Source organism: Sebastes umbrosus, chromosome 5 (assembly GCF_015220745.1).
Source record: "Sebastes umbrosus isolate fSebUmb1 chromosome 5, fSebUmb1.pri, whole genome shotgun sequence".
NCBI classification, from domain to species: Eukaryota; Metazoa; Chordata; class Actinopteri; order Perciformes; family Sebastidae; genus Sebastes; species Sebastes umbrosus.
The window spans coordinates 24,685,713-24,699,583 of record NC_051273.1 but is presented as its reverse complement, the minus strand read 5'-3'; the positions used below and the strand labels follow the sequence as shown (position 1 = coordinate 24,699,583).

The 13,871-nt window shown below is 38.4% G+C and overlaps 2 protein-coding genes across 2 annotated transcripts in view; one reads left to right on the top strand and one right to left on the bottom strand.

Annotated features, from left to right (window-relative positions):
* The window catches only part of LOC119489056 (capping protein, Arp2/3 and myosin-I linker protein 3-like), a 42,202-nt gene extending 41,467 nt beyond the window's left edge, over positions 1 to 735 (bottom strand). The window contains exon 1 of the mRNA XM_037771198.1: positions 370 to 735. Within this exon, the coding sequence (XP_037627126.1) occupies positions 370 to 427 (58 nt within the window). The 5' untranslated portion in view covers positions 428 to 735. The remainder of the gene's footprint in view (positions 1 to 369) is intronic.
* A 3,300-nt stretch (positions 736 to 4,035) lies between these two features.
* On the top strand, positions 4,036 to 11,858 carry LOC119489105. The gene is made up of 7 exons (XM_037771296.1): positions 4,036 to 4,221; positions 8,547 to 8,594; positions 8,692 to 8,745; positions 8,846 to 9,118; positions 9,220 to 9,261; positions 10,819 to 10,903; positions 11,043 to 11,858. Exons 1-7 carry the CDS (start codon positions 4,191 to 4,193, stop codon positions 11,179 to 11,181), a joined length of 672 nt encoding a protein of 223 aa, XP_037627224.1. The 5' UTR covers positions 4,036 to 4,190; the 3' UTR covers positions 11,182 to 11,858.
* Positions 11,859 to 13,871: the final 2,013 nt, after the last annotated feature.

Genomic DNA, 13,871 nt, shown 5'->3' with positions numbered 1-13,871 from the left:
CCACAACGCCCCTTCTCCTCTCCTCTGTGGCCTAAAGGCTGCATGCATGGGCTCTTTATTACCTGATCCTCCCAGAGGGGCACATTCACAGCAAAAGGTATATTCCTCTATATTCCCCAGCACTGTAAATAATTAATCTCTGATGCACATCAACTGATTCTCATGCACTGAGGAGGACAAAGCTGCAGGAGCAGATGTAAAGGTGTACAGTAGCTCTCAGGACTACAAGCATCATCCACAATGCGTCTGCGTCCAGGCTCAGGATGCTTTTCCTCCTCCAGCCTCCAGCCGCCGGACGCGCGGAGGAAAAGCATCCCGAGCCTGGACGCAGAAAACGGAGCAATACAAAGAAATAACCCGAGTACCCACCTGTGATATCCTTGCTCACACTCACGAAACCAGAGGCAGTGATCTCTTTAGAAGCCATGTCTGATCCTCGCTCCTATCAGCACCCCTCCTCTTCCTCTCCTCCTTCTCCTCCTCCTCCTCTCTCTCTCTCTCTCTCTCTCTCTCTCTCTCTCAGTAATGGACAATGAGGATGCTCTCTCTCCCAGGCATTCCAGCACCAGCAGAGCATCCGACTGCCCGACGCGCTTCCTGGAAGAAACCCTGTGGATGATGTTGGGAGGCTGGATGTGGGAGCGATGGGAGGTGGAGGGAGGGGCAGAGAGGAGGAGGGATGATGATGATGATGAGGAGGAGGGAGGGTACCACGGAGGGATAATGAGCCAGCTGTAGTTACCTGGGAAAGCACAGAGCACAAGATAGAAATTTAATCTAATCCTATTGATTGTAACTGTCATTGCTTTTAATTTATTTTTAATTTTCAATTTATTTAATTTTTTTGTTTATTTAAATTGTATTTTTTATAATAATAATAAATTGCTTTTTTATATACTAAAAAGCCATGATTTAATTAAAAGCAATAAATTATTGCTTTTAATTTATTTTAAATTTTTAAATTTAGTTTTTTTTTTAATTTATATATTTTTTAAATGTATTATTATTATTATTATTATTATTATTATTATTATTATTATTATTATTATTATTTATTTATTTATTTTTTTATTTTATTTTTATAAATTAAGGGAGGGATAATGGGGCTGCTGTAGTTATAGGGAAAGCACACTCAACATTACAAATATAATCTAATCCTATTGATCATAACTGTCATTGCTTTTAATATATTGTTTAATTTTTTAATTTTTTTATTTTGTATTCATTTATTTTTAATATAATTTTTTTATTTATTTAAAAATGTCATTGTTTTAACTGATACAGCCATTTATTCTTCTTTTAGTGGCACCATTGAAAATTGGGATTCTCCTTCAACGTGTTTTCCGAGGTTTTAAATAAAATAAATGAAAATAAACAAAATTCATAGGAAATGCTCTGTGGGTTGGCTGCAAAAAGTTAAAATTAGACTGATGCTATTTTACTACACTATCTAAAAAAATATATATTTAAGATTATAATGAATAATAATTGCTTTCTAGCATTAATGTTTAATCTTTGCACCACTTTAATGAAGCAGTTGCTGCATAGCACCATCTCCTGGAAGGTGGTTCAACGTCACGAGAGTTGACGGAAATTCATGCTGCCTAATTTTTCCGATTGGTATATATTATAGAAAAAAAAAATGAAATTAATTCATATTTTTATTTTATTTTTATTAGTTTTTTCAACCAGTCAATATAGTTTCAGTTTATTTTTATTTTTTCTTAAAATATATAGTTTTTAATTTAGTTTAGGTTTACAAAAATGTTTTTCACTGCTTATTTCTGTTTTAGTTTCACTTTTAGTTTACGAAAATAACCCTGGTTCCAATCCCAATCCATCCAGTAGATGTTGACATATTTCACAGGATAAGTGAAAACTTTGACTTGCTGGTGGCGCTAGAAGAAAAAGTCAGCGGGGTCTCCAAAGTCATTAAGATTCATCCTCTGGGAACCACGAATATCTGTATGAAATTTCATGACAATCCATTTAATATTTGTTGAGATATTTTAGTCTGAATCAGAGTGAACAGATATTGTGATCCATAGAGACATGCTGCTAGTGTGGTTATAAAAAAACAACACAAAATTGACTGGAGGTTATTATTATTCCCTCATTTAATTTACCAAAACTTGATCTGATTGGAGCTGATTGGATTAAACTGAATAAAACGAAATGTTCCCCAAAGAGAAAATAAGCATCAACATCAGCAAGAACAGGAAAAAGAAAAGTAGGATATAAATAGAGCAAACAAGAGATAACAAAAAACAGCCTCAATAAGAAGATATGTGCAAATAATAATGTGAAATGCCGAAATTGATTTCAGCATTGGTAGGATGAACATCAGTATATGATGCTGCAGATTACAATGTGACATCAGAGAGGCAGAGATTTTATATATATTTTTAATTAAATTAATGTATTTATTAATTTTTTATTTTCATTCATGTGTTTATTATTATATTTATTATATTCATGTGTGTGACCAAGTCCAACATGGAGTGGGAGGAGGGCAGGTGGTTGTTTTTCTTATTATTATTTTTTATCTGTTTGAGATGCCTTGCCATGTTCTGCATCTAATGTAATGACTTTGACATGTCTGCAGAAACCTAAAAAAAAAGATTTGGGGAAAAAAGAGAGGCAGAGATTTGACAGAGAAACTGTAAAACTGCTTGTTCATGGGACCGATTCGACTGTTATTAGACCATTAAATAGCCGTTATCGGTGGCTAAAAACACCATACATGTGGGTCATTAGGGCCTACTATGCCTACTATGTTGTAAAAGTGAAAGCAAAACTTAAAAACATGTTCTAACATGTTGTAAAGCTGAATGAAACGTTAGGTTTCTTTAGGTTTATGCAATAAAACTACAACTTCTTTAGATTTAGGCAACAAAACTACAACATTTTTAGGTTTAGGCAACAAAACTACAACTTCTTTAGATTTAGGCAACACAACCACAACTTCTTTATGTTAAGGCAACAAAACTACAACTTATTTAGGTTTAGGAAACAAAACTACAACTTCTTTAGATTTAGACAACAAAACTACAACTTCTTTAGGTTTAGGCAACAAAACTACAATTTCTGTAGTTTAAGGCAACAAAACTACAATTTATTTAGGTTTAGGCAACAAAATACAACTTTTTTAGGTTTTATTCAATAAAACTACAACTTGTTTAGGTTTAGGCAACAAAACTACAACTTCTTTAGGTTTAGGCAATAAAACTACAATTTCTTTAGTTTTAGGCAACAAAACTACAATTTATTTAGGTTTAGGCAACAAAATACAACTTTTTTAGGTTTCAGCAATAAAACTACAACTTCTTTATGTTTAGGCAAAAAAACAGTTAGGTTTAGGCAATATAACTACAACTTCTTTAGGTTTAGGCAACAAAACTACAACTTCTTTATATTTAGGCAACAAAACTACAACTTTTTTAGGTTTAGGCAACAAAACCCACTTAGTTTTGTTAAGGGAAAAAACATTGTGTTTTGGCTTAAAATAACTGGCCCCAGGTTTCAAAAGTGAAAGCGAAACCTTTACCACTTGTGAAAACAAAGACAACTACACTTTATTGGTTTCACATGGGATACGAACCCCGGTCTCTTTGGTGAAATCCCTGTGTCCCAATATGGAGTTTGACACTGTCTATTCTACAGCTCCTGACTTCCACTTCTACTCCTGTCATAATTACTACGGTCGCTAGAGGTTGCTGTTGTGTTTGTTTATACTTTCTTTCAGTGATTGGTGAATAGATGACATGTGAATAGATGATAAAACCTACTACTGGGTGTAATAAGCCCCTAATGACCCACATCTATGGTGCTTATAGCGACCAATTATGCCTATTTAATGGCCTGATAATGGTCTAATCGGCTGTGATAGTAACTTGGTTGTATTGTGGTTTGGGATCTTAACCTCTCTGTCCGTCCCTGGATTGTGCTGTCTGATGGCTCCGCCTGTTAACTGCTTGTCAGAGGAAGGAAATGTCTCCACCAAGATGACCATCTCTATCTGTGGTTTGCTGTGATAGTCAGTGGTAACTCCTCCTATGAGAGAACTTTATTCCCTGTCTTATATAGCTTCTAAAATCAAAAAAGGCTGCGTGAAAATTTACCAAATTTATAATTATTGTCACTTTCTCTCTTTTTTTTAATCACAGAGGAGCTGTGGAGGAGCTGACAGAATGAACATCCTCCTCATCTCCTCACTGCTGGGTGAGTACCACAGATTAAACCTGACACACACCTGCAGTGACTGTCTGCATTCAGACTGGCATCTACTCACAAGAAATATCTGCGTGTTTCTATCTTCTACTGGTGGATGAAGCAGTGGGAAGCGTCTGCTGCATACAGCTGTCAGGGCAGTGCTGACTCAGAGCTTTGGTGCAGATATCAGTATATCAGGAGGTTATGCAGGGTTATAAATTTGACTGGGCTGCAGCCGGGAGTTTCAGACACTGCTAAATTAAAATGATGTGCACAAGCCAGGATCTGAATAGAGCTAATGCAAATGATTTGGACGGGGATGCAAAATCATTGTGTTGGCTATTGCATCCCTGACAGTCATGATGAGTTATGTTTTAAACTGTACAACTATAGTAGTAGTAGACTTAAGTAAAAGTAGTGATACCTCAGTGTAGAAATACTCTGTTGCAAGTAAAAGTTCTGCAGTCAAAATCTTACTTAAGTAAAAGTACAGAAGTATCAGCATAAACATATACTTAAAGTAGCAAAAGTGAAAGTACTCATTATGCAGAATGGCTAATTTCACACTTTTACGGGATTATAATTGGCAATGGAAATGGCAATTTTATTTATGTAGCACATTTCATTACACGTAAACACAAAGTGCTTAACATTTAAAGACTAAATATAAAACTATAGACATACACATAAGAACATGTCAGCATAAACAACATAAATATAAGAATATATTAGTGATGCGTTAATGTTTAAGCATCACTTTGGTATAGGTGGCGCTAATTTTCAATACTTCATATACCGCCAGGTAGATTAATCCATAATATTTGTATCTAAAGCTGTCAGATAAATGTAGTGCAATAAAAAGTACAATATTTCAATCCAATATGTAGAAAAGTAGAAGACTAAAGTAGCATGAAATAGAAATACTTGTAAATACTAGTAACTAGTACTAGTACTTCGAAATTGTATTTAAGTACAGTACTTGAGTAAATGTACTTTGTTACTTTCCACCACTGATAGTAGTACTATGCTACACTACTTTATTACATGGCTTTGTTGAATACTCAATTCTGATTGGTCAATTATGGCGTTCTACAGTCTGTCATTTCTTTATAACCCACCGTTGCCATGGACGCAGTTCTGATGTCGGACTCTGGCGGATCGTTTTTGTGCCAAATTATTGATTTCTTAAGTAAATAACCGTGTAATAAGCAGGATTATCCCTTATGTATGTAGCGTTATGGGTGTCTCACAGGAAAATACAGTAAAATGTGTGCCCATTCCTTCCGTTCCCACGGGGATGAACAGCGTCTAAACAGTCTCATTAAGGAACAGGAAGCTCTCTTCTCTGTCACACTGTGTGGCAGCGCTGTTATGAGAGGAATGTGTCTTCATAGCAACGCCTCAGCAGAATTAGAGCTTGTTGTCATGTCGTACACAGACACAAGTTTGCTGCCGTTAGATGTACTAAATCTGCCTGTAGAGATGAGCCTTTTTTTAATTTTATGTAATGCCTTTTTAACCCTTTTAGATCACATCCATAGTCACATTGTGCACCTATTTAACAATACAAACCTTTTTATACAAAAATCTAATGATCTTTTCTTCCTGCCAACAATATCATGACATCCATCCATCTATCAATCTGCAACCTTTAACGACAAGGGAGGTGTGTGAGTGTCTCTGGCCTCTGTAGACAGAGACAGTTCAGAAAGTCACCAAAGTAAATATTGGACCCATTTTCCACAAGACACATATCTTCTGAATGTTCTGACACTAAAATTACATTTTTCAGACAGACAAATCAGGAAAAAATGAACTGTTCCAGACCTTTCTCTGTCTCAGCAACACACTCTCGCAAGATCTGGCAACTAACGTTCGCTAACGCCCTAGCTAACTCATTCTCCTAATGCTAAATATGGCTGTCAGCTGTGTAAATATCTAATGTTAGCAAAAGAAAATATAAATACATCTTGCAAATATAATCCAATCTGCTTTCATCCATCCTCATGACGTTCACAACACTTCCAAAGGAGGTGGGGGGGATGGAGAGAGAGGCGGACATGCCATGACCACGCCCACTTAGGAGACAGGAAGTCAAGCCATTGGCAGAGCATGTAATGCGTCATCTTTGTTATAGAGCATCTTTGATGTAGCTCCGTATCACGCTACATTCTAAGCTCACCCACTTTTAACGGTCCAACCAAATGCGAAGGATTTGATTTAAATCCCTCTTGTAAAGGCACTCTCACACATGCACAAATACAGGCGAGTGATGATCACTCGATATTCGCCTGTAAGTTCACCAAAGTTGAACTCCACTCGAATGTAAAGAAGCAAATTTGCTTCGCAAACCGGATGCAAATGTTTTGTGTGACCGTGTCTTAACTTTACACCGCTCAAATATTCTGTTTCACTGGGGAATACGTGACAGTACAGGAGCCAAAGATGCTCTAACTCAGTGGTTCTCAAACGTTTTACATCACGTACCACCTCAGAAAATATTTGTCTCTCCAAGTACCACCATTATGACCAATGTTAAAAAACAGTAGCGTAGGCCTACCCTAGTCAGCAATGCACAGTTCACGCAGGAGGAAAATTTATTCCTAATAAGAATATTACTTAATGTTGACTTTTGTCAGGCACAGCCACGCTTTACAGAGGGGTAGCACTGGCACTTAAACTCTTCCATAAAACCATAATCCCGTTTGGAGCCATGATTGCAGTGTTTTTGAACCTTCATCATTTTAGCTTCCTCCGCTTACAATCTTGACATCACAGTTTAGCTCGTAACTAATCGTGAATGTTTGCACGCACTACTACCCAACTACGTAGCTGCTACCTGACGGGGTAGTAGCGCGTGCATATACGTTTTTTTGTTTCAAAATAGAAAAAATTACAGCAAAGCCAAAACTTATTTTAAATCCCATTTCAGTGATCTCATGGTTAAGGTATTTTCATTTGTAGTAGTATTTTGATAGTATTATATGTTTTTAAATTCATTTTATTTCATTTTTAAAAATATTTCAGAGATTCCTCCACGTACCACTAGAGGGAGCACGCATACCACTAGAGGGAGCACACGTACCACTAGAGGGAGCACGCGTACCACTAGAGGGAGCACGCGTACCACTAGAGGGAGCATGCGTACCACTAGAGGGAGCACGCATACCACTAGAGGGAGCACACGTACCACTAGAGGGAGCACGCGTACCACTAGAGGGAGCACGCGTACCACTAGAGGGAGCACGTGTACCACTAGAGGGAGCACGCGTACCACCGGTGGTACATGTACCATAGTTTGAGAACCACTGCTCTAATTTACGCTTCACTGGTACTTTAAAATATTTTCTTACTTATGGATAACAGGGTTGGTTGTCACATTCATTAGATCTCGCTCCCTAGAGGACTCTGTTAAAAAATGTTTGTAATGAAATTTTCAGAGTTGGGGTTAGAGGTCATTTCAGGAGTAAGACACGTGACATTGAGGTGAGAGGACTTTTAGTGTTTTTTCATATCAAAATGCAAATATCCAGCTCTTCTGTGTTTCTCTTCAAGGCTTTTACGCCATGGGTTGATAATAAAACGTAGTTATTACCATTAAAAAGTATGAAGGGAGAGCTTCATAATTTGGCTTAGCTAGGCTACCACATGTAGTTGTTAGCTTAGTAAAAGCAAAAAATCGCTGGCAAAAAATCACAGTTAGGGATGCCTGTTACATTCTCTTCAGGGTTGGTTGTCACATGTGACTGATGATGAGTAACTGACATAAGGATGAGTTGAGTATTATTGTTTTTTTATATTGTTATATTATTGCACTTATAGGAATGATTTTTCCCGTTTATGTTCTCTTGATGCCGAAGATGTGTTAGCTTTTTGCATTTCAATGAAATTAAACTTTTTAATTTCATTTTTAAGATTACCTCCATTCCCACAAGTGCACAAGACATATTTGACAGTCCATATCTGTTGAACAGAAATATACTTAAGGAGAGTAAAGTCCCTCCGTTCCTTCCAGACGCTTTAGACTTCCATTACATATTGAAAGGGAATCTATTAGAGGGATTGAAATGAAAGTATGAAAGTGTGACGACCAACCCCGTTCTCCCTATAATCCAAAAAATCAGCAGTGGACCATGACTGACTGGCGTGCCGCCATGTGGGAACAAACCATCTGAGCCGCCTGTGGCGTTCGTGTTAATACATTTCACTCCTGATTGGCAGAGCAGACTGAAAACTAAACACACTGTACCCACCGCTGTGGCAGAAAACAAGCTGTGGTAGAATAACGAGGACATAAGGAGACGTGTGTGTGTGTTTGTGTGAAATAATTTCAGGTGTTTCAGGTGCAGCTGCATTTGTTCTCCAAGTTGCTACATCCAAAGGTACAAAGACAAAGAGCGTGCATCTGTCTCACACACACTTATAGTATATTTAGCATGTAAAAGAAATGATGATAATGGAGTTTCTGTCTTCCTGCAGAGACTCTGAAGGTCAGTGTGTCCGTGTGGCCTCCAGGGTCAAACATCTACCTCGGTGAGAGCATGTTGCTGCAGTGCTCGCTGGAGTCAAACTGACACAAAAACATGGGAAAATAAAGTCCAGGTTGAAACATACTGCTATCTTTGTCCCACAGATGGTCCCATCATCCTGAAGACTCCTGCCTCTCCTGTATTTGAGGGCGATAAAGTGGTCTTGTATTGTCAGTACTGGAGCGGCAATCACAGTAAAACAACCTTCTTTAAAAACGGAGCAGAAATGGTCAATTCCAGCTCCTCCACTTCAGACAGAGTGATGAAGATGACTATTGAGAATGTGACACAGGAAGACGAAGGCTTCTACAAGTGTGCGTCTCAGGACGGAAAGATGGAGAGTCCAGAGAGCTGGTTATCAGTGAGACCTGATCCAGGTATGGCTTTACTACTTTTGATGATGCTAATATTCATCATTCTGCTTAGTGTAATATCAGTCAAAGTGGATCAGTGAAAGATGTTAATTGCTGTCTTTCAGGCAACTTCACATCAACTGATGGGACAGCAGCCTCCACTAACGGTAAAATGTATTGTTAATACATTAATTTACTGGGTAAAGCAAAGGGTTCTACTTTCCAATAAGTTATTCTTTAACAAGGGTGTAATAACAGATACATAATTTATTAATTTCTACTATAACATAAGCATCTATTAATCCTATGATTCAGTGTGGTAGTGATGTAGTTTCTGGTTCAACTTTGTTACTATCTGACATTAAAGGGATAGTTTGGGTGTTTTAAAGTGGGGTTGTATGAGGTACTTCTCCATAGTCGGTGTGTTACCTACAGTAGATGGCGGTCGGCACGCCCCCAGTTTAGAGAAACAGACAGGAGTAACAGCGCGAGAGCAAAGCAATGTACTGCTGTGGACGGGGGCAGCAGCAAAACAGATTTTAGATACCTAAAAACATCAATATCAGTTTAAAGGGACTGTTTCTAACTTCCTACACGTATAAATCAGTCCGGGTCGGTGTCCCATGAGCGCTCGCGTGTGGCTACGCTGTTCAGACAAGACTCCAACACAAACTACACGGAAGCACCAAAACCACAAAGTTATATCTAGTGAAGCCCGTCTGTTAAACAGTGTTGGCCGCGGTCTCCAGGGCCAGAGTCTCTGCTGTACTCTGCTCCTCTGCCTGCTTGCCTTCAGTCACACGCCGTGCTCGTTCTCGCTATTTCGCTCCACCTCTCACGTGCATGTGCGCACACCACACACTGCAGAAGAGTTAGTTTAGCTCTGAGAATATCTAGGGAATGTACAGTGGACGTTTGTGCAGAAATAACTGCTGCAGCTCCTCCAGACCAACAGAGGTTTCCCGTGTCTTGTGAAGTGACGGGGCTCAGCAGAGAGAAACGTTATCGTCTCCGACCAAAACTTCGGTGTCTCCCCTGTTCCCTCCGGCTGCGGTCGGGAGGTTGAGGCAGGAAAAGCCAACACTAGGATCAGCATTGATTCATGGAGAGACCTTCGTCTGGTCAGCTAACATTACTGCCACTCTTGCCAAAGCCACCAGACTCCATTGAAAAAAACAGTAATTTTACCTCGTAGAACACAGGAGTTGCTGGTCTACCACTGCCCGTATCGGTTAGTTTGTTTGTGTTATTGTGTGACTTTGGTGAATCAGAACTAACTCTTTAAAACACTAAAGTCACACAATAACACAAACAAAATAACAGATCGAGGCAGCGGTAGACCAGCAACTCCCGTGTTCTGGAAGATAAAATTACTGTTTTTTTCAATGGAGTCTGGTTGCTTTGGCAAGAGCTTAGATAACAGCTTCTATTCTTCGTTGTAAACATAGACTGTATAGCTGTCTCACAGCAAGATAAAGCGGTGAAAATATTCTAAATATAGCGAACACTTAAACTGATATTGATTTTTATTTAGGTGTCTAAAATACATTTAGCTGCTGTCTCCGTCCACAGCAGTACTTTGCTTTGCTGTGCTGGTACTCCTGTCTGTTTCTCCAAACCCAATCTACTGTGGGTAATACACTGACTATGGAGAAGTACGTCATACAACCACACTTCAAAACACCCAAACTATCCTTTTAAAACATATTTGTTCTCTTCATCAGGCTCCTGGACGTGGATCATTGTTTCATGTGGGATTGTACTTCTCTTACTCATTCCTCTAACTATTTGGCTAGTTCGTCACTACAGGTGAGTCACAGTATCTCCAGTCCACTTTACTTCTCTCATTCTATACGCACGTCATTAGATCAATAACATCCTGCCATGAATCACAAGTCAAACAGACGGTTGAGCAATAGCCTCACTGAATTATTGTATTTGTCTGAAGGTGTTGGCCGTTTTCCAAAGAGGATCTTCCAGAAGTGGAGCTTCCTGCAACCAAGCTGGACGTGACAGAAGTGCAGTGGGACCTGTCCTGGATGGAGATGTCCAATCTGTTGGATAAGCAGTTATATCCTGGCCCTTAAAGGACCACTCTCACCTGAGGAAGCATTTAGAAAACAGTAAATGAGCTAGTTCAGGCAGCGCTGCTTCCAACACGACGTAAGAACAATTTACGAACAAGAACCCTTACTTGGCCTATTGCTTTTTTAAAATGTATGTCAATGACCTGTCCTCGGTTTGTAAAGATCTCTATGTTTCGTATAGTTTCACACAATTACACACTACAAATGTAATTCTTACAAAATGTAAACACAGAATTGGTGCAAATCTTTAAATAGTTTCTGATGAACAAATTTAACCTTAAAAAGCTTCATAATATGATGAACCAATCAAAATAGAAAGAGTATTCAACACAGCTGTTTAATAATTTCCGATAAAAACAAGAAGTACCCTAAAGATTCAGCACAGATATTTATAAATAATCTTAAAATTAAGTTTATTTTACAGGTTTAGCTTTTTAGATGGAAAATCTTACTGGGAAAATCCACAAAATATTTGTAAAAAAAACCCCTTAATGAACAGTTGGAATATTGAGGGAAGTTTGTTAGCTGACCTACCGTACTTGTTATTAACTGTTTTACCTTTTAATTTATCCAATATATTAAAGCTGAAGTAGGCAGATTGGAGCAAATATGATTAAAAAAAGTTATTTTTATAAAACGCTATATCGTGACAGTAGAACATGAAACAGGTAACCTGAAAAAAACCATGTCCCTCTGTGTCCTCCAGTGTCCTCTGTTGCTCCTAACGGCATCTGCAAGATTTCACAGACTGGAGGAAAACAAGTAGTCAGAGCTGATCTGAGGTCTGCTGTCCAGCTGCCGTCTATGAGAGCCGGCTGTCAATCACTTGCGAACTCCGACCAAACGGTCAGACTAGGCAGCGCTGATCAAATATGAATCAATATTCTGTTATGTTAATGCCTATTTCTCTCCTCAAATGTTTTCAGATTCATCTTGTAGTGCACGGTTTAGCTGTAAAATGAGAAAGTTTGTGACGCCGCCGCCATTGTGAAATCTGGTGAAGGAACGCCAAGTTCTGGTCACATGACCGGAGCACAGCCAATAGGAACGCTCTCTCTCTGAAATGATCTGTGATTGGTCAAAGTCTTCCATCACGGGCTAGATTTTCTAAAGCCTGAAAACAGAGCCATGAGGAGGTGCAGAAGTCTAGTTTTCTCTCAGAACACTTGAATTACAATATGCTGAAAGGTTATTATGGAATTTTTCCCCAATGATGCCAAAAATATACTACCTACTGACACTTTAACTGTTGTAAATTGTTTGGGGTGCTACTAACTCATACCATAACAAGGTACTTTAAATCCTGGAAAGGCCTCTGGCTCAGGGCCCTGCTCGAAAATGGCATGCCCAAAATGATATATATATATAATATATCTCAGCAACTTCAAGGTCTATTTGAAAAATCTTGGTGTCATAATAAAGGTAACACTTGTAAGCATCAGTATAAATGTTACTGGGTCAGAGTAAAGATTGAACACAGAGTAAATGAAAGATTTAATTTCCACTAAACAAAACAATGCACTTTTAGAGTGAATATCCCCTTTGGAAAGATTACAGTTGCAGCCCAAAACCTCTAGCAAACCATATCACAACATCTGAACATTACCTGAGCACAGACTGACGCTAATAAAGTGAAGCAGAGCAAAGTTGGAGAGGTTTTAGTACAGTAGCGCCATGTTAAGGTGGAATCCTCAAATTGGCCATCTGGGTACATTTGGGTACCATCTGTGCCATTTGAAATGTTCTCAGGTAACTGTAAAACTCATTTAATTGCATTTACATGTCACTGTAAGTATTAATTCAATCTAAATATAACTGGATTTTGCTTTGTTTTGAAAAAACAAGTCTCATTTCAAAGAAAACCATAATCCGTTGGTCTATTTAATACCTTACATGCTATAGTATTGAATACAGGACTTTTACTTGTCGTGGAGTATTTTCACAGTGTGGTATTAGTACTTTTACCGAAGTAAATGATACTTCTTCCACCACTGATAATAACCATTATGTATCTCTCAGGATAATTATGATGGAAGAAACAAATCACCGGCACTCACAGATAGAGAGTCTTTTTTAGTTTATTCTGGGCAAACAAACGAAAACATTTCAGCTATAAGCCGTCGTCGGAGTGATCACTCGAGACGTAATGCCACTTTAAATATTTCAGGTGAGACTCAGACACCAATCAGAAAAGGGACAACATGATTACATAATAGGAATCATCTGTGGATACAGCATCAGGACACATCCTCTTGCAAAACAACAGAGGCGTGGCTAAAACAGTCAGAAACAACCATATACTGTATATATACATCTTGAAAGCCCACATGGCAAAAGTCACTCCATAAAATGGTGATCATCAATAACACATCATTGATATACATTTTGTATAGCTTCTATTGAGGAAAGACATAAATAAATCTATGCTTACAAACTGTACAATATAACCTCATGAAGTGGCTCGTAGGCTAAAAATACCCTAGCACTAACAAAGAGCACAGGAAAAAAATCCAAAGAATTCGAGCCACGCCTCTGTTGTTTTGTAAGAATACACGTCCTGGCGTTGCATCCACACATGATTAGATGACATGTAGTTTGGCCGGTAATTTTGTCAGGATAATTATGATGCCATGATGCACGAGCATCACTCTGAATGTACTATTTCTTTCAAGTGTTGCTGTAAAACCACA